General features: G+C 56.4%; 3 protein-coding genes across 8 annotated transcripts; 1 reads left to right on the top strand and 2 right to left on the bottom strand.

Annotated features, from left to right (window-relative positions):
• Window positions 1–20: 20 nt before the first annotated feature.
• On the bottom strand, window positions 21–2,905 carry NUDT22 (nudix hydrolase 22). Of its 2 annotated transcripts, none has more exons than XM_087854982.1 (6): window positions 2,811–2,905; window positions 1,974–2,469; window positions 1,526–1,624; window positions 734–831; window positions 501–594; window positions 21–184 (listed from the first exon to the last, which is right to left on the bottom strand). In XM_087854982.1, exons 1-6 carry the CDS (start codon window positions 2,888–2,890, stop codon window positions 83–85), a joined length of 969 nt encoding a protein of 322 aa, XP_087711108.1. In that variant the 5' UTR covers window positions 2,891–2,905; the 3' UTR covers window positions 21–82. The 2 variants fall into 2 exon arrangements, with proteins under 2 accessions (XP_087711108.1, XP_045631722.2); XM_045775766.2 differs by having other exon boundaries at window positions 1,974–2,471; window positions 2,768–2,833.
• TRPT1 (tRNA phosphotransferase 1) lies at window positions 2,853–5,240 on the top strand. Of its 4 annotated transcripts, none has more exons than XM_045775772.2 (8): window positions 2,853–2,942; window positions 3,308–3,391; window positions 3,521–3,602; window positions 4,104–4,273; window positions 4,367–4,541; window positions 4,740–4,796; window positions 4,872–4,982; window positions 5,108–5,240. In XM_045775772.2, exons 2-8 carry the CDS (start codon window positions 3,317–3,319, stop codon window positions 5,197–5,199), a joined length of 762 nt encoding a protein of 253 aa, XP_045631728.2. In that variant the 5' UTR covers window positions 2,853–2,942; window positions 3,308–3,316; the 3' UTR covers window positions 5,200–5,240. The 4 variants fall into 4 exon arrangements, with proteins under 4 accessions (XP_045631728.2, XP_045631730.2, XP_045631729.2 ...); XM_045775774.2 differs by having other exon boundaries at window positions 2,936–2,954; XM_045775773.2 differs by having other exon boundaries at window positions 2,937–3,114.
• On the bottom strand, window positions 5,184–21,690 carry FERMT3 (FERM domain containing kindlin 3). 2 transcript variants are annotated; one of them, XM_045775764.2, is made up of 15 exons: window positions 21,536–21,690; window positions 20,790–20,962; window positions 17,632–17,865; window positions 17,293–17,412; window positions 16,998–17,166; window positions 16,667–16,769; window positions 8,227–8,334; window positions 7,932–8,066; window positions 7,801–7,850; window positions 7,568–7,692; window positions 7,228–7,334; window positions 6,920–7,153; window positions 6,472–6,596; window positions 5,850–5,991; window positions 5,184–5,732 (listed from the first exon to the last, which is right to left on the bottom strand). In XM_045775764.2, the coding sequence occupies exons 2-15, from the start codon at window positions 20,947–20,949 to the stop codon at window positions 5,553–5,555; spliced, it is 1,992 nt and encodes a 663-aa protein (XP_045631720.1). In that variant the 5' UTR covers window positions 20,950–20,962; window positions 21,536–21,690; the 3' UTR covers window positions 5,184–5,552. The 2 variants fall into 2 exon arrangements, with proteins under 2 accessions (XP_045631720.1, XP_045631721.1); XM_045775765.2 differs by having other exon boundaries at window positions 20,790–21,049; window positions 21,536–21,664.
• Between the last annotated feature and the right edge of the window lie 814 nt (window positions 21,691–22,504).

Below are 22,504 nucleotides of genomic sequence, written 5' to 3'. Positions count from 1 at the left end.
AACAGCAGATGCCAATGGAATCCAAGAATAAAGTCCTTTATTGTCTTCCAAGTTGTGCTAGGGTTGGGGGCCCTAGGGCGACTCAGGTGGGACTTCCCTGTACTTGGTTGTAGAGAAAGATAGCGCCTTTAGCCGAGGGGCAGAGCTCAGCCCACATTTCGGTCTCCTGAAACCTCCGTACTCTCTGTGGAGAGAAAGTAAGACCCCCAACATCCAGCCTTCAGGTCCCTTGGGGGAGCTGCGCCCAGTGGTCCTGAGCCTCAGAACCCTTGGCACTTCACCGTCCCTAGGGAGACATGTTAAGGAGGCTGAAGAGGTTCCTGGCTCTCTCTTGGACTGAGGGCATCCCCAAAGAGGCCCTGTGGCTCTGGAGGAAAGCTCTAAAAGAATCAGCAGCCCCATCCGATCCAGCCCCAGGGAGACAGACATGCATGACCCAGCCTATGCAAAGCCCAACACCAGCTCCTTGTCCAAACAAGATACACTTTGCCCCTTCACACCTGTGTCTCCACAAAGATGATTCCCGTGGACTCGTGGGCCTCAGCTCCCCCACTCATGTAGTACTTCCTCACCTGCTCAGAAGTCAGGCTGCACCTGGAAAAGGATAGGAGAGTGGCTTGGGGAGTGCCCAGTCCCTGGAGGGTCCTACGGGAACCCCAGCTGCCTCAGCCATTCCCCTCAACCACCCACCTACCCCAAGACCCAGGAACCCTGTACCCCAGAGCTCACTCACTGGACATAGAACTCGGCACTGGCGCGGCCGGCACTGGTCTCATTGCAGGCAATGCCCAATAGCAGTGGCTGGCTCAGGGTGGACAGTGGCACATTCACCTGGGACAGAAGGCCCACCTGTCAGTGCCCACTGCCCATATTCCTGCCCCTCTCAATGCAGAACATTATCCTTGTACAGCATTTTACAGTTCGTAGTTCAAATTCCCAGAATAACAAAATGTCAGATCTTGGGCATGTTCATATTACAGACGGGAAAGCAGAACCCAAGAGGCCGAACAATTTGCCCAGGGTCACCCAAGGGAAGTCCGTAGTAACTGGGACTCTCATTTACTCCTCTTTTCAACACACAGGAAGGGAGGGGAGTGGGCAAGACATTTATTGTTCCTATTTTTTTTTTTTTTTAGTTTTTTTAAAAGAAATTTTAAGATTTTATTTGAGAGAGAGAGAGCACAAGTGTGGGGGAGGGACAGAGGGAGAAGCAGACTCCGAGATGAGCAGGGAGCCCGACACAGGGCTCAATCCCAGGACCCTGGGATCATGACCTGAGCCCAAGGCGGATGCTTAACCAACTGAACCACCCAAGCACTCCTATCGTTCCCATTTTAAAAAGGAAGAGCTTGAGGCACACAGATACGAGGGCTCGAATTCCACTCCACTTGGGCTAACTGCAAAGCCAAGCTCTTCTCCCAATGCCAGATGCCTGCAGACCCTCCTGCCAGTCCACACCTGTAGAATTCTGGCATGTTCTACCCCCTCCCTTCTTGCCCACCTGTCTGGGCCACCCCGCACTCACCTCATCACAGATCTCCTGGAGGACACTGGAGAAGAGCTCATGCACCACCAGCTCCCCAGGGAGGTCCTTGTGCAGGGGGCTGTCACCAGGGCACACGGCCTGGGAGAGGTCAGGCTCAGCACCTGCTCCCCACTTCTTCCCACCCTGCCTCCCCCCATATTTGCTGGCCCTGAGGGCCTGGCTAGGCACAGAGTAAGAATCTTAGTGATCCCTTGACCCAGGCCTGCCATTTCCAGATGGACAACCAGAGATCCAGCTAGTCCTCTGTTCCACACCCTCCCACCCCCCATCATCCCCTAGCTTCCTACAGGTCTGAAACGGGGGTCAGTGGGGAGGCTGAGGTGCTGCCCTGAGCAGTCTTTCAGAGAAGCACCAGCCCCCTCCACCTTAAGGGATGAGGAAAACAAAGCTGAGTCTTTGTGCCTTTGCACCCAGGCTGGCATCTCACCTGAGGCTCAGGGTGCCCACCAGGCACATCTACCAGCCCAGGTGCTTCGGCCACCTGCCGAGAGCGACGCAGGAAGACAAGGAAGTTATCTGCAGTGGTCAGTGTGGCGCCAACCCCCAGGGGGTCTGCCAGGTAGGCTTGCTTGTCACCCCAGTCAGTGGCCCCCTGCTGTCGCAGCCAGGCAGCTGAGCTGGCCCAGTTAGTGCCCAGGAAGTCTCGGTAGGAAGTAAGGCCCAGGCGCAGGAGCAGTTGTGGCCCCTGTGAGTCAGCGGGTGCCAGGATGGCTGAGTGCAGGCGGAACTTGGGGGCGTCAAAGAGCCAGGGCTGAGCCTGTAGCCGACTCTCCCAGATGGCAGCGATGGCCTCGTCCCCTCCTGGCAGTGGGCGGCGGTCATGGTCTGGGCTCAGCTCAGCCCGCACCTGCTCCTCTGGCAGCCCACCTGGGGGGCACTGCAGCAGCAGGGACACTTCAGGGTCCATGATCCGGACAGGGCAGCTCTGGAGGAGGACACAGCCGCCTGTCACCCGGAGAGCACCACAGCGACCCTTGGGCCCAGCAGCCAGCCGCCTCTGCCACAGACCCCCTTAGGGTACCCCCAGCCCTTCTGCACCCCCTGACCACTCCCTGGGCAGTAGAGTCTTATCCAGGCAAGAGCCCCGACATTCCTGCCTCCAGACATCCCTGGGACTCCCGCGCATCTCTACCACCCAGAGGTCCTGAGTCCAGTCACCCCTTAAGGTGCCTATTTCTCCCAAACCCAGGGTCCTGCCACCAACCCCCGGGGCTCCGGGACCTCTTGCAGGATGCGGAAGCTCACTCACACCTCCAGCCGGCACTCACCGGCCTGCGCGGCCCGCGGGCTCCACCCCTTTTCCCGAAGCGGAAGTGCCCGTCCCCTTCTTCCCCCGCTTCTCATTGGCCGGTCCGTGCGCCGAGGCCCGCGGGTCCGCTGCGAAGCCGCCGAGTCGGTGAGCCCGCCGGTCTGTTTCCCGCCTCGTCACTCTGTCTGTCCTGGCCGGCCCTGACGCTTCCGCCCCGTCAGCCCGAACGCCGGGCCGCTTCCTGAGGCCCGCTTTGCGGGGCAGCCCCGCGAGCCTGGAGAGCGGGGACTCGGCTTCCGTGGGATCCGTGGCGAACGCGGTGTGACCTTGGGCAGCTATGCTTGCTGGCCTCAGTTTCCCTGTCTGCATCAGGGAGTTGGGGGTGGGAAGTGAATTTAATGAGCAGAATAACCCCCTCCCGGCTCTCACATCCTGAGGCTTTGTGACTTGCTGGGCAGGACGGGGGCATGAGAGGGTCCTTAACAGTACCCACATATCACTGTTCTTCGCAGGTCTTAGCCATGAACTCCCCTGGAGAAAGGAGACAGGAAACCACAGGACCCAGGGGTAGAAGGGCTCACAGACCCCGGGAACAGGTGCGCCCACCCCACCCTCACCCTCACTTTCTTAGCGGGAGGGTAAAGGAGGAGGACTTGATGCCCTGGCTCCCCGGAATATGCTGGTGGGGTGAGAGTGGATCAGGGGCCACCTCTGGGCTCTTATAGGACCGAGATGTGCAACTGTCCAAGGCTCTGTCCTACGCCCTGCGGCACGGGGCCCTGAAGCTGGGGCTTCCCCTGAGGGCTGGTAAGTGAGAGTCTTGAAGACTGAGGTGAGTGGTTGGAGGTGAGGGAGCAGTGTGAGCCTATCTATGACTGCCCTACCCCATGGCCCTATGGGGACAGTACAGAGGGCCCGTCCCCTCCATGTGCAGGGAGCCCCGGGGCCCAGTATCCTGTCTAGAGCAAACTGGGAGGCCGGGCCTGGCGATACCTTGGGTACAGCGACCCGGTAGACACTTACCCGAGTGGGTACTGGGGGCTGTTGAGATAGCTGGTGTTTACTGAGTGTCCATTCTGGGCAGGGTACTGTGCTAAAAAAGGGGCACTTTATCTTTGTGACCCTCCCTGAGGCAGATCCTATGTCCCTGTAAGTTGAGGAAATGGAGGCCCAGAAAGGGGAGACTCTCACGGATAAACCCCTGTAACCCCCCAAGCCCAGGCTCCGTTCTGGTCGCCTGTGGCTCCCGCTGTTAACTCTGGCCCAGGCCAGAACAGTTCAACTCCCGAGCGCCCCGCCTGCCCGCAGATGGCTTCGTGCCCCTGGGTGCCCTCCTGCAGCTGCCCCAGTTCCGCAGCTTCTCGGCTGAAGATGTGCAGCGCGTGGTGGACACCAACGGGAAGCAGCGGTTTGCCCTGCAGCCGGGCGACCCCGGCACTGGCCCTCTCATCCGGGCCAATCAGGGTCACTCCCTGCAGGTGGGAGTTAAGGGGACAAGTGGGAAAGCCAGGTGGGACCCGTGCCCGCAAGGGGGGGGTCTCACTGCTGTCCATTCCCCCCACCCATCCCAGGTACCTGAGTTGGAGCTGATGCCCCTGGAGACCCCACAGGCCCTGCCCCTGAGGCTCGTCCATGGCACATTCTGGCAGCACTGGCCATCCATCCTGCTCAAGGGCCTGTCAAGCCGGGGAAGGACACATATCCACCTGGCCCCAGGACTGCCTGGGGACCCTGGTGTCATCAGTGGTCAGTCGTCCTCCCCAGCTGTCCTTACCAGGTCCCTCTCCAAGGATCATAGCTTCTCTTGTCCAAGGCCACTCCATGCTCTGCATGCTGCAGTAACCCCATCCCCGCCCCTGAGCCCAGAACCTCCCACTGAGCCTGCCCAGGTTTGATGACTGCAACCCCAAATGCCCCAGGCCTCAGCTCCAATTGTCTCCACAGGCATGCGGCCAAATTGCGAAGTGGCTGTGTTCATTGACGGGCCCCGGGCCCTGGCAGGTGAGCCCGGACACAGCACGGACTGCCCTAGGGCTTCAGAGAGGGCAGGAGTCCCAAATCTGGCTTTGTCTGCAGATGGAATCCCCTTCTTCCGCTCTGCCAACGGAGTGATCCTGACTCCAGGGAACGCTGATGGCTTCCTGCTTCCCAAGTACTTCAAGGAGGCCCTGCAGCTGCGCCCTACCCGTGAGAAACACCACCCTCCTCCTGTTCGTGGTGCCTGGAGCCTGTGCCCTCTGCCCTCTCCTCCCTCCCAGCTCCCAGCCCCAGGCTGATTTCTGTCTCCCTTTCCCTCACCTCTTCTATCTCAGGAAAGGCCCTCTCCTTGGTTGGTAATGAAGAGACAGAGTGTCAGAGTGGCCCCAAGCACAGCTCCAGAGGAAGAAGGATGATCCAACAATAAAATATTTATTTAAAAAAATGTAAAAAGATAACAAAAAGGAAGCTCCAGTTTGAAACCATGAATTATCATCATCCTGTAGCCACAGCCAGTCTTCCTTGTGTGCTCAGGGACCCCAGCTAGGTCGGCGGCGCCGGTCCTGGCCACTCGGACAAGGGAAGGGCAGGCATTGTACAGCTCATAACCTACCCTCCCTAGCCTGGGGGATGGCGGAGTCTGGCCCAGTTAGGTCCCTGGTCTGCACAAAGCCAGTGACAGCAGGTGAATGTGCCCAGCTCGGTGCATGTCTGGAGAGGGTGTGGGCTTAGGAGTGGCCATAGCAGGTAGTGAGCAAAGTGGGGGCGACAAAACAGGCCTCAGAAGGCCTCATGGCCTCCCGTGAGCTGCAGGAAGAGGTCCTCATCCAGCTCTTCCCCGCGGGCCCGCTCCCGCGTCGACAGGAAAATGTAGCCCCCGATGTATTCGTGCACGATGCGGCAGCTGGCCGACACGCAGCTGAAAGCCACGTTGATGTGCTCATCGAACTCGATGGCCACCTGCAGAGCGGGCAGTCAGAGGGGCTGGCGGGGGCGGGATAGGAGAGCAGCCCCGGTCCTGCCCTGGCTGGGCCTGGCCCTGCCCCTGGAGCACCCCCACCCCCCACCCCGGCCCACCTGCCGGATGTCCCAGTTGACGTTCCACTGGCGCATGTTGCTGAAGCGCCAGGTCTTGACCACGTCGCCCACGGCCAGGTCAATGCGGATCAGCCTGTTGTTGGCGATGCCCAGGATCTCATCCTTCCTGCTGCCCTTGAACCTAGTCCCCGGGGCGGGAGAGAGTGTGAGCCGGAGCCCGCCCGGAGAGCCTGGTGCGGAGCTTGGCCCAGCCGAGCACCTGTCCGCTAGCTTCTCTGGGCCTCAGGCCCCTCATCTGGAAAATGAGGGTTAGCTGATAAAACCCTTACAATAGCACTTGGCAGCATCAGGCAAACTGTGTGCCTTTCCACGACAACATTTTTTTGTTATCATGTTGCCTGGCTCTGTCTTCGCGGGCTTGGGAAATGGGCAGAGGGCAGTCACCGCCATAGCCGCGAACCGCGGTCTCCAGAGGGACGGTCCCTAGCCGACCCGGGAGGGGAGCTGGGGCTCCCGCCCTCTGGGCCTGATCTCTTGCTCTGGTGCTCACTGCAGGGGCACAGGATGGCGGGGCGCCCACAGAGAACAGGCAGGGAGGCTCAGGGTGCCACAGCGGCCTCCGGGGAGGGGAGGGCAGGACCGGCTGGGGTGGGGCCCGCACCTGACCACGACGTAGGAGATGCCAAAGTCGGGCAGGGACTGCCAGGCCTGGATGAAGCGCAGCTGGGCCTCGGACAGCGAAAGTTGGGCCACGTTCTGGTGGGCTTCCAGGATCCGTGGGGTGAGCTGCGGGACCACACCGGTGAGGGGTCTTCAGAGCCCCTGAGACGCCCTGCCTGTCCCCACCAGGGAGACAGGATGCTGCGCCCGGAGCGGGGGGTGGGGCCCTGCAGCAGGAGCAGCTGAGCCAGGCCCTGAGGTGGGTGTGGGCAGCGGCCCGGTGACCCCTCCCAGAGGGTGGGGACCAGCATGCTCCGTCCCAGGGACAAGGGTAGGAGAAGGAATGAGTGAGCACGGGGCTTTCTAAAGGAAGGCTCTGGGGAGATCCAGGGCCTGAGGGTGGCCAGGTAAATGTGGCGGTCCTTCCCACCACCCACTTCCTCTGGCACCTGCTTGGCCTTGAACTTTCGCTGGAAGCGGGGGGCAACAAGGCCGTAGGGGTTGAGGCCCTCGGCAGAGGCGTCAGGGCCCTGGGGGTGGTTGCCTGAGCCCCCACCGCCTGTCCGCTGCAGGCTGAGGAAGGCCAGAATGGCCTGCACTTCGCTGGCATAGCTGCTGTCCGCCATGGTGCGGCCCTTGGATGCCAGTCGGCAGCCGGCCATCCAGTGGGCATACTGGTTCTCCTGTGGGGTGAGGAGGAGGCTCCGGTCAGCCCCGGCCCCGGCCCCGCTCCCGCCTCAGCCTGGCCCTGACTTACGTCCTGGCATCGCAGGTGGATCTCGCTCATGCCCTCAGGGGAGGGGACTAGGAGTTTGATGCAAAACTTCTGGCCTGAGACGTTGACGTCCGGGACCACCTCGCAGCCTAGAGGGAGACGAAGCGGTGGGTAGGAGGCTGGGGGGGGCCCTGCCTGAGAGGTCCCTGGGCGTGTGCCAGCCCAGCACAATGCCTCAGCACACAAGGTGTCTTCTCCTGCCCCCAGGGGGAACCTGAGGGGACAGCCTTTACCTCCCCCGCCCGCAGGTGGGGGTGGGCCAGGTGGGCCCCCAGCCCGCTCCTGCCCTTGTCACTGTCCTGGCCAGGCCACCCTCACTCACCCTTGAGGTTGAGCTGCTGAATGGGGTCCCCCGGGGCCTCGTCCTGGCTCTTGTAGTAGGACAGGTTGGTCTCCTTGAACACCACCCAGTGCTGGCGGTACCCCTTCAGGGTGAGCTTCCGGGGCCTGAGCGTGAGGCAGGAGGGTTGCGACAGGCTGCCTCCCTCCCTCCTGGGCTCTCTTTCCACACTGGGGCCCCTCCAGCTGGGCTGCCAACGCTGGGCCTAAACTCACCGGAAGATCCGGAGATGGTCCTTGAGTTCTGGGATGGTGGTGAGGTTGTCCTGCAGAGAAGAGGAGTCAGAGGGGGACCAGGTCCCCACACTTGACCCTGACCCCAACCCCTGACCAGAGCCCCTCCTCACCAGCACGTCCGTGGATGCCGACCCCTCCAGCTTCACCTCCAGGTTGTTCAGGGCCGCGTCCAGGTCGTCCAGCCCCGGGTCGGTGCCAGTGGGTTCACCCGCCTCCCCGCTCTGGGACAGCTTGTTGATGTGGTACTGGGTGGGGCGTGTGGCCAGGGACGGCTGAGTGGGCGGCCCAGTAGCCCACAGTGGCCCAAGTGGGGCCTCCCAGAGATGGGGCCCCACCTTGGAAGACCCTCCCTGCCCTGGGCCCGGCCTGCGCCCTACCCCCCAGGTCCCCCCGCCCACCAGACACCTGCAGGGCTGCGAACACCATCATCTCCTCCTCAGTGCAGTCGGTCTCCTCCAGCAGCAGGTCCCACCGAGCCTGCTCATACAGCTGGGTCAGCCGCACTGGGTCTGTCTGCAGCAGGGGCAGGGGAGGCTGGTTCGGTCAGGTGCCAACTGTCCTGAGCTCCCTGTGCACCTGCCGGCCCTGCCTTTGCTCAGTGGCAAGCTCAGCTCGCAGCCCCACCTGGGCAGCAGACCCCAACGGCAGCCTATGGCCTGCCCAGGCAAATGTTGACTGTATGTCTACTGTGCGCCTGTGGGGGCAGAAGGGGAGCTGAGTAAACCAGTCAATCAATAAGTAAGGTGATTCAAGATTGAGATAAAAGCAATAAATAAAGGAAATAGCTTCCATGGGGCCATTCACTCACACCCTCAGGCAAGGACACCCCAAGGATGATGGCGATGAGAGAGCATGGAACTGGGGTGCAGGAACTACTCCACATGAAGAAGCATTCCAGGAAGTCTTCCTTGAGGAGGTGACAGACTGCCCTGAGACCTGAAGGATGGCAATGGGCCACTAAAGGGAAGAGTGATAGGAAGAACATTCCAGAGAGAAGGAACAGGGAGTGCAAAGCTCAAAGGGGGATCCCAGTTACCCACAGAAGACCAAGCCCAGGCTCCCTCTGAAACCCACCAACATTGATAGCAAAGGCATAAAAAGGGTAAACCCAAAAGGACAAAGAAGAGAGCGGGAACTACCGTAGGTGAGGGATGCTGACAACATTTTGGCAGATGGAAAGCAGAAACATGAACAGGAACTGAGTTACAGTGAGCGAGAGCTGGGATGTCTTGCCATTTCCCCTCTCTCGTTCTGCAGTAAAGGCATGAATGAGTTTTGAAAATAGACAGGAAACAAACAGCAAAAAGAACACCGATCTGGACAAAGGCATCCAGTGTGTGTGGTGGCCCCTGGACAGGTTCCGGATCCTCTGGCTGAGAGGTGAGGGTGGACTGAAATGAGGACTATAGAAGGTGTATAAAAGGAACAGGTGTCCCCCACTCCTTGCAGCCAAGTGAGAGCCAGGCACCTGGCAGAAGCCAGAGATTTACTCTCTGGAGATGGTGAGTCAGAGGAACCCCTGCATTTGGTACTCTAGGCACAGCGGGGTGAGGGGCACACCGTGCTCAAAACAGGTGAACTGAGAGAAGGCTGACGTTCTGAAAGGTGGAACACCCCCAGCCCTTCCCCACTTGTCACCCAAGACTTTGACAGTGAGCCTTCTATTCCTAGTTGGGAGATCAGAGGATTCACTGCTGAGAAACTGATGAGCCAAAGAGAAAACCCCCACAAAGAGCGACATGCCTACCCCAGCACCCCCAGGAAGCCCCCAAAGTGCTGAGCCCTATTCTACTGCTCAGGGTTTTCGGTGGTTTCCTAGAGCCTTGCCTCTCAATATGAAAGGGCAGGCAGGGATTACCCCGTGTAAGGACAGCTGCGGCAGCAACTACAGAGACCAAGACAAACAGAAAAGAAAGAGCTTGGAGGAAACAAAGACATTAGGGAGCGGAAGAAAACTTCAACCAAAAATCCTTAGGGAGACAAAATGCTGCATTCGTAAAACAAGAACGGAATGCTGTGTTTAAAAAGAACATAATGATAAAGGTATAGTAATTAAGGTTGCGTGGCTTTGGTAAAGAGAGACAAATTGATGAATAGAACCAGAGAGTCAGAGAGAGACCCATGCATTTATGTTCGCCGGACTTACGACAAAAGTGACCCCCGTAGTCACTGGGGAAAGGATGCTGTTTTCCATAAATGATACTGGGTCTGTTGGATACCCATTAAAAAAAAAATTGTTTTGTACCCCTACCTCACACCATATACAAATACCAACTCCAGCTGGATTGCAGATCTAAACATGAAAGTTATAGAGATAAAGCTTTTAGAGAAAAATGGGACTACATCTTTGTGATCTTGGAATAAGAAAGATTTTTTAAACAGGACACAAAAGATATTCATCATAAAAGAAAAATATTTTAAAATAGAAGTCAGATTATATTAAAATTAGGAACAACTTTTCATCAAAATAAACCATTAAGAGAATGAAAAGGTGAAGCACAGGGTGGGAAAGTGTAATCACAATATATTTATCCAACAATGTACTATCCATATATGGAATATATAAAGAACTTCTATAAAGCAATACAAAAGACAAGCAACTCAATATTAAAAATTGGCAAAGAAATTGAGCAGAAACTTCACAAAAGATGATATCCAAATGGCTAGTAGCCATATGAAAAAGGGCTCACTTGATCAGTCATCAGGGAAATGTGAAGGCCACATAAAAAGCACATCAGTGATTGTCTGGGGTTAAGTGTGGGAGGAGGAATGATTGCAAATGGGCACTAGAGAACCTTCTGGGGTGATGAAATGTTCTAAAATTTGATTGTGGTGATGGCTGCCCAACTGTATAAGTTTACTGAAAATAATCAAAAGGAATACTTATGATGAGTGATTTTTATGGTATGTAAGTTATATTCAAGTAAAGCTGGGTTTTTTACAAAGATTTTATTTATTTATTTGACACAGAGAGAGAGAGCACAAGCAGGGATAGCGGCAGAGGGAGAGGGAGAAGCAGACTCCCCACTGAGCAGGGAGCCCAAGGTGGGGTTCAATCCCAGGGCCCTGGAATCCCTGGGATCATGACCTGAGCTGAAGGCAGGTGCTTAACCAAATGAGCCACCCAGGTGCCCCTAAGTAAAGCTGTTTTTTTAAAAAAACCAAATAAACAAGAAACCATACAAGATACCATTACACACCTACCAGAATGGCTACCATGGAAACGATAGGAAACACCAAGTACCAACTTTTGGAAAAAATACAGTTTTTGGACACTGCTGATGGGGGGTGTAACTTGGTATAACCACTTTGGAAAGCTGCTTAACAGCTCTCTGCTACAGTTCAACCAAAGCTGCCCTGTAATCCAGCAATGCCACCTCTGGACACAGACCGTACAGCAATGTGTAGACACGTTCACTGAAAGACATCACTGGAATGTTCATAGCATCTTTATTCATAATAGTCCCAATCTGGAAACTGTGCAATGCTCATCAACAGTAGAAATGGAAAATTAGTTATGGTATATTGACATAATGGGATGTCACACACCAGTGAGCAAGAATGAGCTGTATGCAATGTGGGTGAGTCACACGAGCATAATGCTGAGGGAAAAAAGCCAGACACAAAAGAGTACAGACTGTGTGATTTCATTTATGTAGATTTCAAACACAGGCTAAACTATCTGTGCTGTTAGAATTAACATTAGTGCCTCCCCCAAGGGAGATACTGACTGGAAGGGGTACAAAAGGGGCTTCTGGGGGCTGGTGAAACCTGCTGCTTGACATGTTGGATACATCTGTACATTTTTCAAAATGTATGTTATACTAACAAAGAAACAACCTTACACAGGAACACTCAGAAAATAAGAGCTCGTAGAACTTAAAAAAATACAGTTGCAGAAATTAAAAATTCAGTAGATCACTTGAAAGAGAAGTCCAAGTCCTCTCCAGAAAGTAAAACAAAAAGACAACAAACTTAGAAATGAGAAAGATGAGGGGCACCTGGCTGGCTCAGTCGGTGGAGCATGCGACTCCTGACCTTGGAAATGTGAGTCCGAGCCCCACATTGGGTGTAGAGATTACTTAAAAATAAAAAATCTTAAGAAAAAAAAAAAGACATGAGAAAGACAAGATAAATGTCTATGTTTTTTCTTTGAAGAAGTCATCTAGGGGGTCTAATATCTACTGAGTTCCAGAAGATAGGAACAGAAAAGTGGTGGGGAGGAAATGATAAGGGGATTGTTTAGAGCATTTCTCCAGAACTGAAAGGCTCAAGTTCCTCATCTGAAAGGGCTCTGCAAGTGTGCAGGCCAATCAATGAAGAGAGATCCATACTAGGACATATTATTGAGAGGTTTTAAAGCATCATGAGATAAGGAGAAGACTAAAACCTTCTGGTATTTCTCCTCCCTCTCCAAAAAAATAAATAAAAGGGTCTTACATGGAAGGATTGAAAACAAAATGGCATCAGATTCCTCAATGGAACCCCTGGGATCTAGAGGACAATGGGAAGGTGGCTTCAGATTTGGCAGGAAAATATTTCCAACCTAGAATTCTATACCTAGCCGAACTATCATGTGAGTGAGGGTAGAACAGTGACCTTTTCAGACATGCAGGATTTCAAATCGTTTAGCATTTGAGGGGAAGCTATTGAAATATATGTTTCATCCAAATAAAGGAGTTAGTCAACAGAGGAACACGTGACATTCAGGAGCCAAGAAGTCCAATAGAGGGATTCTGGGAAATAAGGAAGAGCAGTTCAAGGACAACAGTTGTGCGGTGGGTCTATGGTTCCACAAAAAAGATAACACTGACTGATATCCTAAAGCAATCCACCGGTTTGAAAGGAGTATTGTGGTCGGGCTGCAATGCTGGAGGGGCTTGGCTATGGAACTTCCCACTTCATCACTCTGAAGACCCCAAAGGAGAAGCCATGGCCCCAGAGAGAGTATCCTACAAGAGAGACCCCCAAAGACTATCTTTTTGTGTTTTTATTTAGTTAGTTAAGTAATCTCTGGCTCCAACACGGGGCTCAATTTGTGTGCAATTAATAGAAAATTGTGCACAATTAGTAGAAAAATAAGTAAATAAAATCCAGCAATTTTGAACTATAAGAAAATTTTGGGGGGTGGTGCCTGGCTGGCTCAGTCAGAAGAGCATGTGACTCTTGACCTTGGGGTTGTAAGTTAGAGCCCCATCTTGGGTGTAGAGATTACTTAAATAAATAAACAAAAACTTAAAGAATATTAAAAAAAAGAAAATTTTGTTTTTAAATTTTCATTTTGAAAACAGAACAGAGGCAACTGGCTGGCTCAGTTGGTAGGGCATACAGCTCTTGATCTCGGGGTTATAAGTTCAAGCCCCACATTGGGTGCAGAGATTACTTAAAAATAAAATCTTAAAAAAAAATAAAAACAAAGAAAGCAACAAAGACCCAGTGGTTTTTAGATATTGGACAAGAGACCACAGAGAACAGTGATCCCTGACAGAATGGAAACAAACATGGTGAATCCTGTTTGCCCCAGTTTGTTGCCCAGAGAGAGCTGCACAGGGAGGGGGACCCCAAACAGAGTCCAGCATATTCCCCAAGTTGAAGAAATGTAGTTGAACTTTTGGTGAGTCCAAGGCAGTTATAATTCACAGGACAGAGTCTTACAGAGGAAAGAGCTGCACAGAGAGAAAGCTCCGGAAATAAGCAGAGGGCTCCTCTTGAGTCTTTAGCTAACATACACTGATCAGTGTATGTGTGTAAGGAAACTACCCAAGGCTGATAAAAAACAAAACAAAACAAAACAAAACAACTTGAAAGGAGCAGATGGAACCTTTACCAGGGCTCACCGAAGGGTGGAGATAGTTCACACTCCCAAAAGCCGGATTAGAGAAGTGTCATGATGCACGACGCATTAGATAGAGTTCTCTGAAGGCAATTGCCTCAGTAATGGGGTAAATTAGCCCTAGATTAGAGGATGCTTTTGTCCTGCCTAATTAACATTCAAGGCAAGCCTTGGAAGGATCAAACTGTCTCCCAGTAGTTTAACTTCATCCCTAAACAAGGTTTAAAAATACTTAAAGGACTACAAAAAAAAAAAAAAAAAAAAAGAAAAGAAAAGTCTAGCACCCAAGAACATAGAATTTGTAGTGTCTGTCTGGCATCAAATAAAAAATGATCAGGCACAGAAAGAAAAAAGAAAAAGAAAAAAAACAACAAGGGGCGCCTGGGTGGCACAGCGGTTAAGCGTCTGCCTTCGGCTCAGGGTGTGATCCCGGCGTTCTGGGATCGAGCCCCACATCGGGCTCCTCCGCTATGAGCCTGCTTCTTCCTCTCCCACTCCCCCTGCTTGTGTTCCCTCTCTCGCTGGCTGTCTCTATCTCTGTCGAATAAATAAATAAAATCTTTAGAAAGAAAGAAAGAAAGAAAGAAAGAAATGTTAAAGGAAGTCCTTCAGGCAGACAGCAAATGAGACCGGCTGGAGACGCGGCTCCATAGGCGGGAGTAGCACAGGAAGTGGTGAGCGCGAGAGCCGCGTGTCTACCAACTGAGGGAGCCAGGCGCTCTCTGTGTGTGTTATTTCTTACAACTTCCTGCAATCTCCAATTATCTCAAAACAAAAATTCCACAAAAGAATGATTGACGGGTTAAAGTCAAAGTAAGAGTGATAATGATTCAACAATTCTATTCCTAGGTCTACACCAAGAGCAATGAAACGATATGACCCCTCAAAAACTTGTACATGACTGTTCATGGCAGCCTTCTTCATAGTAGCCAGCATGTGGGGGAGGGGGACCAAATGTCCATTAATTGCTGAACGGATCAATAAAATGGGGGATAGCCCTGCAAGGACACCCTACTCGGCAGTAAAAAGGAATGAAACCCTGCAACATGCTAAAACGGGACGACATGATGCCAAGGGCGAGAAACCAGCCACAAAAAGCCACAGCCTGTATGCTCCCATTTACAGGAAATGTCCAGGATGGGCAAAATCTATAGAGACAGAAAGGAGCTTGGGAGTTGTCTGGGGCTGGGCGGGTGAGGGGTATGATATTCTTTTCGGGGTGATGAAATGTTTTCAAACTGATGGTGCTGATGATTGCCCAACTCTGTGAATGTACTAAAAACCACTGGGTTGTCCATTTAAATGGGCAGGTGATATGGTACATGAATGATTTCTCAATACAGCCGTGGTGAGAATAATGACAGCAACAAGAATGACAGTGTCTTGAGGGCTTTGACACCTGCAGAACTGAAGTGTGTGGTGGGAGGAATGTGAGGCCAGAGGGGAAATGCAAATGTCCTATAGTAAGTTTCTCACCGAATAGCGATAGCCTTGTGTATCCTAGAGCCCCTCGAGTGACCACCCAAACCATTTTTTTAAAGTATAGCTAATAAACTAATATAAAGGAGAGAAAATGGAATCATGAAAACCACTCAATCCAAAGTATGGCAGGAAGAGCTGGGGAAGGGAACAAAGTCCCCAGGAGAGGAAGGGAAGGAGCGGTGACAGACAGGCGAACAGGGACCAGATCAGGCAGAGGCCTGGGGGCTGGGCAGCTGGGGCCACAGGCAGCCGCAGGAGTGACTTGACCTTGTGTCTGTTCATTCCAGATGTGGTGTGGAGCTTGGAGAGGCCAAGAGAGGAGAGAGGTGCATTAGGAGGAGTGCGCAAACCACCATGACACGGGCTGACCACCGGACAGATGGACAGATGAAAAGACAGAGAACGGGTGGTTTGGGATTTTAGTTCAAGGGATTCTGAACAGGACACAAAGACGGCTGAGGTGGGAGGGAAAGGGAAGGATCCAGAATGGCCTAAGCAACGAAGCCATGAAAACTTTTGCAATGAATTCATGGAAGGTGGGAAGATGTGCTCGGCAGGCTGGGAATCACGACTTCCGGTTCAGGCAGAAGTCTGAGATGCCTGTTAGGTCCGTGAGTGGAGCCGGGCCACCTGGACACTCGAGTCTAGAGGTTAGGGGAGAAGGTCTGCGCTAGAGATTACACGCTTGGGAGCTCTAACAGGCAAGGGGATAAGGATAGCTGGGGAGGGCATTCTGGGTTTGTCAACCCCCAGAGGCTGTGGAGACAGGAGGAAGAGGGGGGCAGCCTGGACAGGGTGTCTGGAGACACCCCACCCCCAGTTCATAGGGGTCACAAGAGGCCTAGTAAGAAGCAGGAGGGAAGGGAGCAGGGGACAGAGAGCATGTCGGGTGTGGTCACCGTGGCAGGTGCGCTTCCTGTGTGTGGATGGGGACAGAAGAGGCCAGGATAGATCTGGCTGAGGAGAGAGGGAGTCCCGGAGCATCCACAGGAAAGACCTGGAAACAGGGGGCAGGATTCTGGGAAGCAAGGACGCTAGATGCCAAAGATTCGGTAAACAACGGCATTTAGAAGTTTTGCAGTAAGAGGGGAGAGAAAAGGTGTCACAGGTGAGGGAGTGCCTGTGGGGTCCTGACAGTGTCTGAGAGGGTTGCACAGAGCCCACCGATGGCCGATCACCGGTAGGGACGGCAGGCGGGGAGGGAGAGATGCACGCAGCCCCTGGCTGCAAAGCCTGTCCCTTGCCCACCCCAAACCTGCAGATCCCAGTGTCACCCCTTCCAGGAAGCCTTCTCTGAGTCCAGGTGCCAGGCATCGCCCACCTGAGCAGGCTCCCTAGGGGCACCCACCACCACCGTCTACACCGCCCCGACAGTGGCGGAGTTGAGACACGGGAGTGCAGATGAGGCCATGGATGGATGGACAGATGCCCTGCTGGTCTCTCACGTTCCCCGAGCCCAGACCCCTGACCCTAAGTCCCCCTGACTCACTGACCCAGACCCCCCCGCCACCGTCCCCCGGCCCAGCCCACCTTGGGATCCAGGTCGAAGAAGCTGTAGTACTTAAAGCGCAGCCAGAGCATGTCCCCGGCCTTGATCCCCTGCTGCATGAGGCACCGCGAGGAGTCCAGCCACCTGCGCCACAGCACGGGCAGGGGTCAGGGCTGAGGCGGCTACGGGGCTGGGGCGGGGCGGGGGTCTGGGCAGGGGGCTTGATCAGGGGCAAGCACACATATAAGAAAGGCCTGGAAACAGGACGTATGGATTTGGGGCAAGGGTACAGGGGAGGGCGTGGGCCCTGGCAGTGGGAGCCCAGACCCAAGGGGACAGGGCGCCGGGCTGCAGACCCAGCAGGCGGCGCACCTGCTGTGGAGCTGGGTCTTGTCCAGCAGGCTGCTGGGCCGAGGCAGGCGCTGGAGCAAGAGGGGGTCCGGCGGGGGCTGTGGCCGGCTCAGCATGTGATAGCAGGCCTCGGTCTGGGCGCTGTCTGAGAAGTGGGCTGGCATCCCCCGGAACAGTGCAGGTGCCACGCCTGGAGTGCAGGACGGGGTTAGACGGGCCCAGCCCCCAGCCTGGGCCTCGGGGTGGGGGCGGGGGTGGGGGTGGGAGGACCTCCGCTGCCAGTGCCCAGCCCCCAGCCTGCCCAGCCTGTGCTCACCCCCAGCCAGGACGACCTTGGTCAAGTCAAACAACTCCTCTTCCGGCTCCTTCTCCTTCTTCTTCTTCTCCTTCTTCTCAGGAGCCCGGAGCAGAGACAGTTCCTCAGGGTGCCGGATACCTGGGGGGAGCTGGGACCTCAGCCAGGGCCGGGGTCCTGCCCCGGAACCTCCCCACCCCACTCCCGGGTACTCTGGGGCAGTTCACTGCCCTGCAGGCTGGACAGGGGACAGGACCGCAAGGACCCTGTGACAACAGCTGGGCCGGTAAGGCGGGGGGCCCGGCCCTCTGGCAGGCCCATCGCCCCGGGTGGGAGAGCGGGACCTTGCAGGCGACTCACTGAGGAGGCGGCAGATGGAGGCCACGGCCTGGAAGAGGGGCTGGGAGAAGCTGGCTCGCAGGCGCAGGGCCCGGCGGTTCGGCAGCCGCAGGATGATGGGCCGGTGCTGGGGCCCGAAGAAGAGGCGGGCGTCGGCCAGGAGGCCGTACTTGTCCAGCGTCCAGTGTGTCTGCAGCAGCCATTGTCTTTTCTGTTCCCACCAAATGGCGTGGTCCGACCAGTCCTGCTTGCGCTCTGTGGGGCCCCGGGGAAGCGGGAGGCCCGTCAGCCCCAGGGGCCCCGGCCCCGGGTCTGAGCACAAGCCAAGGCCAGGGCGGGCTCCGGGCAGGACGGAGGTCACGGCCGAAGGGCTCCATGCCGGCTAGCCCTGCTCATTCTGCGGGGCTCAGTGGCGGTGCCACTTCCCAGGGGAGCCCCCCCCCCCCAGAAGCCGGGGGCCTGATCTTCGTGCCTCCACCTCCCACACTCCGGCCCACTGGGCTGCCCTGCACAGCACCGCCCGTGATTCCTGGCTGACTGGCCTCTGGCTGGCCTTCCTGGGAGCCTGGGAGGCCGAGGCTCTGCTGGGGCCCTGGGGCTGTGCCCGGCACAGCAGGCCCTCCAGGAATGTTTCTCGGTTACACGTTCTGTGCCCTTGGCCAAGGCCTTCAGCCCTCTGGGCCTCAGTTTGGAGCTGGTGAGATGTGAGCGGTCATCATCCCCACCCCGTGGACGCGGAAGCAGACCCGCTCCAGGGCCTGCGATATGCTCTGCAGGCACGTTAACGCACGGAGCGAGGACTCAGTCCGAAACACAAACACGTCACTTGTCCTGCAGCTAGCGTGACAGAGGACACGTCTCCGTCCAGGAGTGCGAGCTGGTGTGTGGTGAGCACAAAGACAAAGGCTGGACGCAGCCCTCTAGAGTGTGCAAAGCCCTTCCCAGCTAGTGGTCTGTCCCCATCTCCACCCGCACTCCTGCTGCCCTCCCTCCTCCTCCCTCCCTAATGTCACCAGAGCTGCCAAATGCAAGAGCTTCTCCGGCTGGATCTGTCCAACCTCTCAGAGTCCTTGCAGCCGCTGCCTCACTCTGTTCTGGCTTTGTGGCGCCCACTCCCCATCTCCTCTGGACCTTTGGCTCTTGTTTTGTCCTCCTTGGCCCCTTTTCCTGGCCTGCCTCTGTCCTTCCCCGGTTCAGATCCCTCTCCTCCTCCACCCTGGCCTCTACCCAGGGGTCCTGCCTGGTCTACAGCCTCATCTTCCTGCTTCCATCCCCAAACACACCATACTCAGGACAGGCCCTGCTGTGGGCCCCGGGCCAGAAACCCACATGCCAGGAGCTTAATGACATGTCCACCGGCTTCAGTCACTCCAGGAACATGTTCGCCAGGCCACGTGCCTGCCTCTGGGACCGAAATGCTGTAACTCCTACTTCCAGCCCCTAAGGCACTCGTGAAACTCCCTCTGCCTGACACGGGACGGAGGGTCTTCTCCCTCCTTTCCCATGCGGCATCTGGGGGCTGGGTGACAGGGCTTCCTTGCCAGGCCCGAGCATTATCCCTTCCACTTTTAGCCACCACGTTTCACCGATGCCAATCTCACTTCCAATACCCACCCTCCTGTCTGTCCTCACTGCCCGCCGTAGGAGGACTTGTCTCCCTGCCTCTAGCCCACCCCTATCTGAGGGGCTTGTCTAGATGTGAGCTGAAAATGCTTTGGTGGCCGCTCTTCACCTCTAGGAGTCTACACTCCGAACGGCAGCCACCCCAGCCTCTTTTCTTGTTCTCCCTGGCCCGGAGGTCCCAGTGCAGAACACGCCTGCGCTCCAACATCACGCCTTGCCCCCCGTGCTGCGGCCCCCCCTCGGGACTCTCCTAGGGAGTCTCCCCGTCCCAGTGGCGTGCAGCCCCTCTGGCTCCAGGCCCTGTGCTCTCTCCCCCTCCACCCCGTGCTGAGGCTGGCATTCCGCCCCGTGCTGGGAGCTGGAGGGTCCATCTCACCCGCCTGGCTATACTCCAGCAAGGCAGGGACTGGCGTGGCATGGGGTCTGGCTTGACTGAGCCTCAGTTGACATCTGATACACTCAGGAATGAGCAGGATTAAGAAGGGTGGGGACAGTGTCCCCATTGCAGGGGACAGGAGCTGAAGGGACTTACCCCTGGGGGGACCCGGCAGGTGGAGGGTGAGTTCTGTCTGACTGACTGACTGACTCCTTATTTTGGCCCCTTGCATGGCTCGTGTGCCCTGCCCTGGTGCCAACCAGGTCTTCCCTTGGGGCCCCGTCTCTTCACCCCCTCTGCCCTGGCTCAGCCCAGGCCTGTCTGCAGCTTGGCCAGACGCCCAGTCTCCTGAGGGACCCTCTGTTTCCCACTTCTGCTTTCACAGCCTCCTTGGGCCCTGCTTGTTGGAAGCTCCTTCACGACCTCAGCCCTGTGGCTGGGCTGTCCCGGGGCCCCGCGCGTCCACAAGCCAGTCAACCTGCGTCCCAGGCTGCATGTGCTGGCTTGGCTGCGTCTGAGGAAGCCTCCCCACCCCTACCTGCCCACGGGTGGCCCAGGACCCAGGACCCAGGACCCAGGGGCTGAAATGATCGTGGGCCTGCCTTCCGGCTCTGCCTGTCCGGGTGTGCCTGCTGCCCTCCCAGGAAGGGGCAGCCCCCACCCCCGGCAGGGAATGGGGATGAGGAGCCCCCATGTCACTAGCCCTGCTCTTCTCCACGCCTGATACCACAGGCTGTTCTGCTGTAACTTCCTGTGGGGGCAGGGCCTTCCCACCCAGGCTAGGCCCGTCACCAGCCTGTGGAGGGCTTCTGCCCCAGAGAGAGGGTATGGGAGTCGGCCCCAGGTCCCTGGTCTCCCCTGAGACCTCGATTGTAGACTCCGCCGCGGCCCAGGCAAGACCCCTCCTGCCCCCAGAAGTGGGTGAACAGGCCGTGGCTGGGTCTGCTCCTTGGGGGCTTCGCAGAGTGAGCTGGAGTGGGAGGAAGGGAGGGAAGATTGCGGGAGGGAGGGGAAGTTGGGGAAATGTCTTTTTTGGAACCAAATGATTAAGCTGGTGCCTGAGTCACTGTGGCGGGGTTATCGAGCGCTGCCCGGTCGGGTGGCCCGGAAGCGCCCACGGACCCAGTTACAGCCGCCCCGTGGTGCTGAGGTCAGCAGCGGGAGCGGCAGGGGCACTTACTAATCTCCTCCACGATCTTCAGGAGCACCCCGCCGATGTGCGACTCCCCCGTGACCCGGAGGGTGACGGACTCGGCCTCCGGGTCGTCCTCTCCCACGAACACTCGCAGCTCCCAGGACGAGTCGATGTAGTCCCCGGTGGCCGTCTTCATCCCCGCCATGGCTGCGGTGGCGCTACAGAGGGTGGGAAGGAGGCAGAGTGGGCAGGGTGCCGGGGCCTTGCAGGTGTCCGCGTTCAAGCAGAAGTGGCCCCGTGGTGCCCTGGACAGGCAGGAGAGCAGAGAGCACACGTGTGGGCTGGTATGTCAATGGCAGGGGCAAGACACAGGCGCAGAGTTGTTCAGGCAAACGCCAGACTCTCACCATTATGGTGGTTTCGTGCACGGCGCTGTTACCCACTCCCGTCTTACAGACAGGAAGACCGAGGCCCGGTAAGAGTAAGAAATGGGCTCACTCAAGATCACCAGATGGAGGCCAGAGCCTGGCACAACCTCCATCTGCTTCCCCAGCCCACATCTCAGCCCTAAGCCTGCACCGGCAGCTCCCCACCCTGGAAATGGTGGGGGACGCAAGTCAGAAAATACTCTCAATCCTGGCCCGAAGCTAGGATCCAGACATCCCAAGCCAGCCAAGGCCTCTCTAGGGCGGTGAAAAGTCCAGGGTGCCGCATAGAGAGAGTTAGAGGGGCTGAGGGGCCGCAGGAGGGGGAGAGAAAGGGTGTTTGGGCTTTCAGCCACCTCAGCTTACCTTGCCTGTAAGGGCTGGGGGGCTGCAGGTACGGGGGGGTGGGAGTGTCAGCCACTCCTGGCCCCAGTCTAAACACCTGCAGCTCAGTGAGTGCTTTCTTCCCCCTTCGCTTTCTCTTTGGAGCTTTCTTCAGACGCAGCCTTATCATGAGCAGGGCGGGCTCGGCCCCTCCCCAGGGCGGGCTGGCTCTGGGTGCAGGAAGCACACTTGCCACCACGCCGCCAGGGCTCCAGTTTGTGGCCCCACCTTTGTTCCCGGGGAGCACAGGAAGCAAGGGAGGAGCGGGCCAGGGGCTCACCACCACACGGAGCGTCGTCCCCCCCCCCCCCCCAGTCTGGAGGAAAGCAGCTCTGTTCAAACTAGTAAAGTCACCAATTCGTGTCCTCTACACCCATTGTGCCCTGTAGGAAGTCATCTCCCATCTATAGCCCGTCACAAAGTGGGGGCGGGGGGTGGTTTTGGGCCATGGCACGTCGCTACGCTGTCAAGAGGGAAAGCCTGCAGCTGAAAGGATCAGATCCAGGTGATTTAGGAAGCTGAAGTTCAAGCGAGCTCAAGCCCAGGAGGTCCCTTATCACCACGAAGTAGATTCTTGAAGACCCCGAGGGAAACAACTTCCTTAAGTCTTTCCTGTCCCCAGTTAGGGCCTCTATTTCCCAACATGTAAACCTTCGCGGTGCCCAGGACAACCGTTGAACAGGAATCGGCCCCCGGTCGTTCACAACCTCCCGCCCCACACCACCAGGGTTTAAGGCTTCAAAACCGCCATCTCTCCTCTGTCTCCATGTAACATTCTGGCTCACCCCGAGCAGCCCAAGGGTCACTCCCATCAAGTTCCTACTCAAATGGGACCTTGCAGGGTCCCATCACCTGCGCTGGGAAGTCAGCTTTGGTAGAGCAAAGGCCTGATGTGTAGGGCTGGCTCCTGGCAGGAATCGAGCCTTTCCAGAGGGAATAGAGTGTCAGTAG

This window comes from Ursus americanus, chromosome 24 (assembly GCF_024610735.1).
Source record: "Ursus americanus isolate L20-20 chromosome 24, mUrsAme1.1.p, whole genome shotgun sequence".
Classification (NCBI taxonomy): domain Eukaryota; kingdom Metazoa; phylum Chordata; class Mammalia; order Carnivora; family Ursidae; genus Ursus; species Ursus americanus.
The sequence above is the reverse complement of the archived record's forward strand: the minus strand, read 5'-3'. Positions and strand labels throughout refer to the sequence as shown.

Excerpts from the sequence above, each read along its gene's own strand:
- TRPT1 (XM_045775771.2), top strand. The coding sequence starts at position 3,263 with ATGAGAGGGTCCTTAACAGTACCCACATATCACTGTTCTTCGCAGGTC. Across the intron at positions 3,603-4,103 it reads GGGGCTTCCCCTGAGGGCTG|ATGGCTTCGTGCCCCTGGGT; the intron begins GTAAGTGAGAGT and ends GCCTGCCCGCAG. Across the intron at positions 4,983-5,107 it reads CCTGCAGCTGCGCCCTACCC|GAAAGGCCCTCTCCTTGGTT; the intron begins GTGAGAAACACC and ends CTTCTATCTCAG.
- NUDT22 (XM_087854982.1), bottom strand. The coding sequence starts at position 2,890 with ATGAGAAGCGGGGGAAGAAGGGGACGGGCACTTCCGCTTCGGGAAAAG. Across the intron at positions 832-1,525 it reads TCCAGGAGATCTGTGATGAG|GTGAATGTGCCACTGTCCAC; the intron begins GTGAGTGCGGGG and ends CTTCTGTCCCAG. Across the intron at positions 185-500 it reads TCATCTTTGTGGAGACACAG|AGAGTACGGAGGTTTCAGGA; the intron begins GTGTGAAGGGGC and ends TTCTCTCCACAG.
- FERMT3 (XM_045775764.2), bottom strand. The coding sequence starts at position 20,949 with ATGGCGGGGATGAAGACGGCCACCGGGGACTACATCGACTCGTCCTGG. Across the intron at positions 7,335-7,567 it reads TCAGCAGCTCAACCTCAAGG|GCTGCGAGGTGGTCCCGGAC; the intron begins GTGAGTGAGGGT and ends GTCTCCCTCTAG. Across the intron at positions 5,733-5,849 it reads TCAACTGGGACATCCGGCAG|GTGGCCATCGAGTTCGATGA; the intron begins GTGGGCCGGGGT and ends CCCGCTCTGCAG.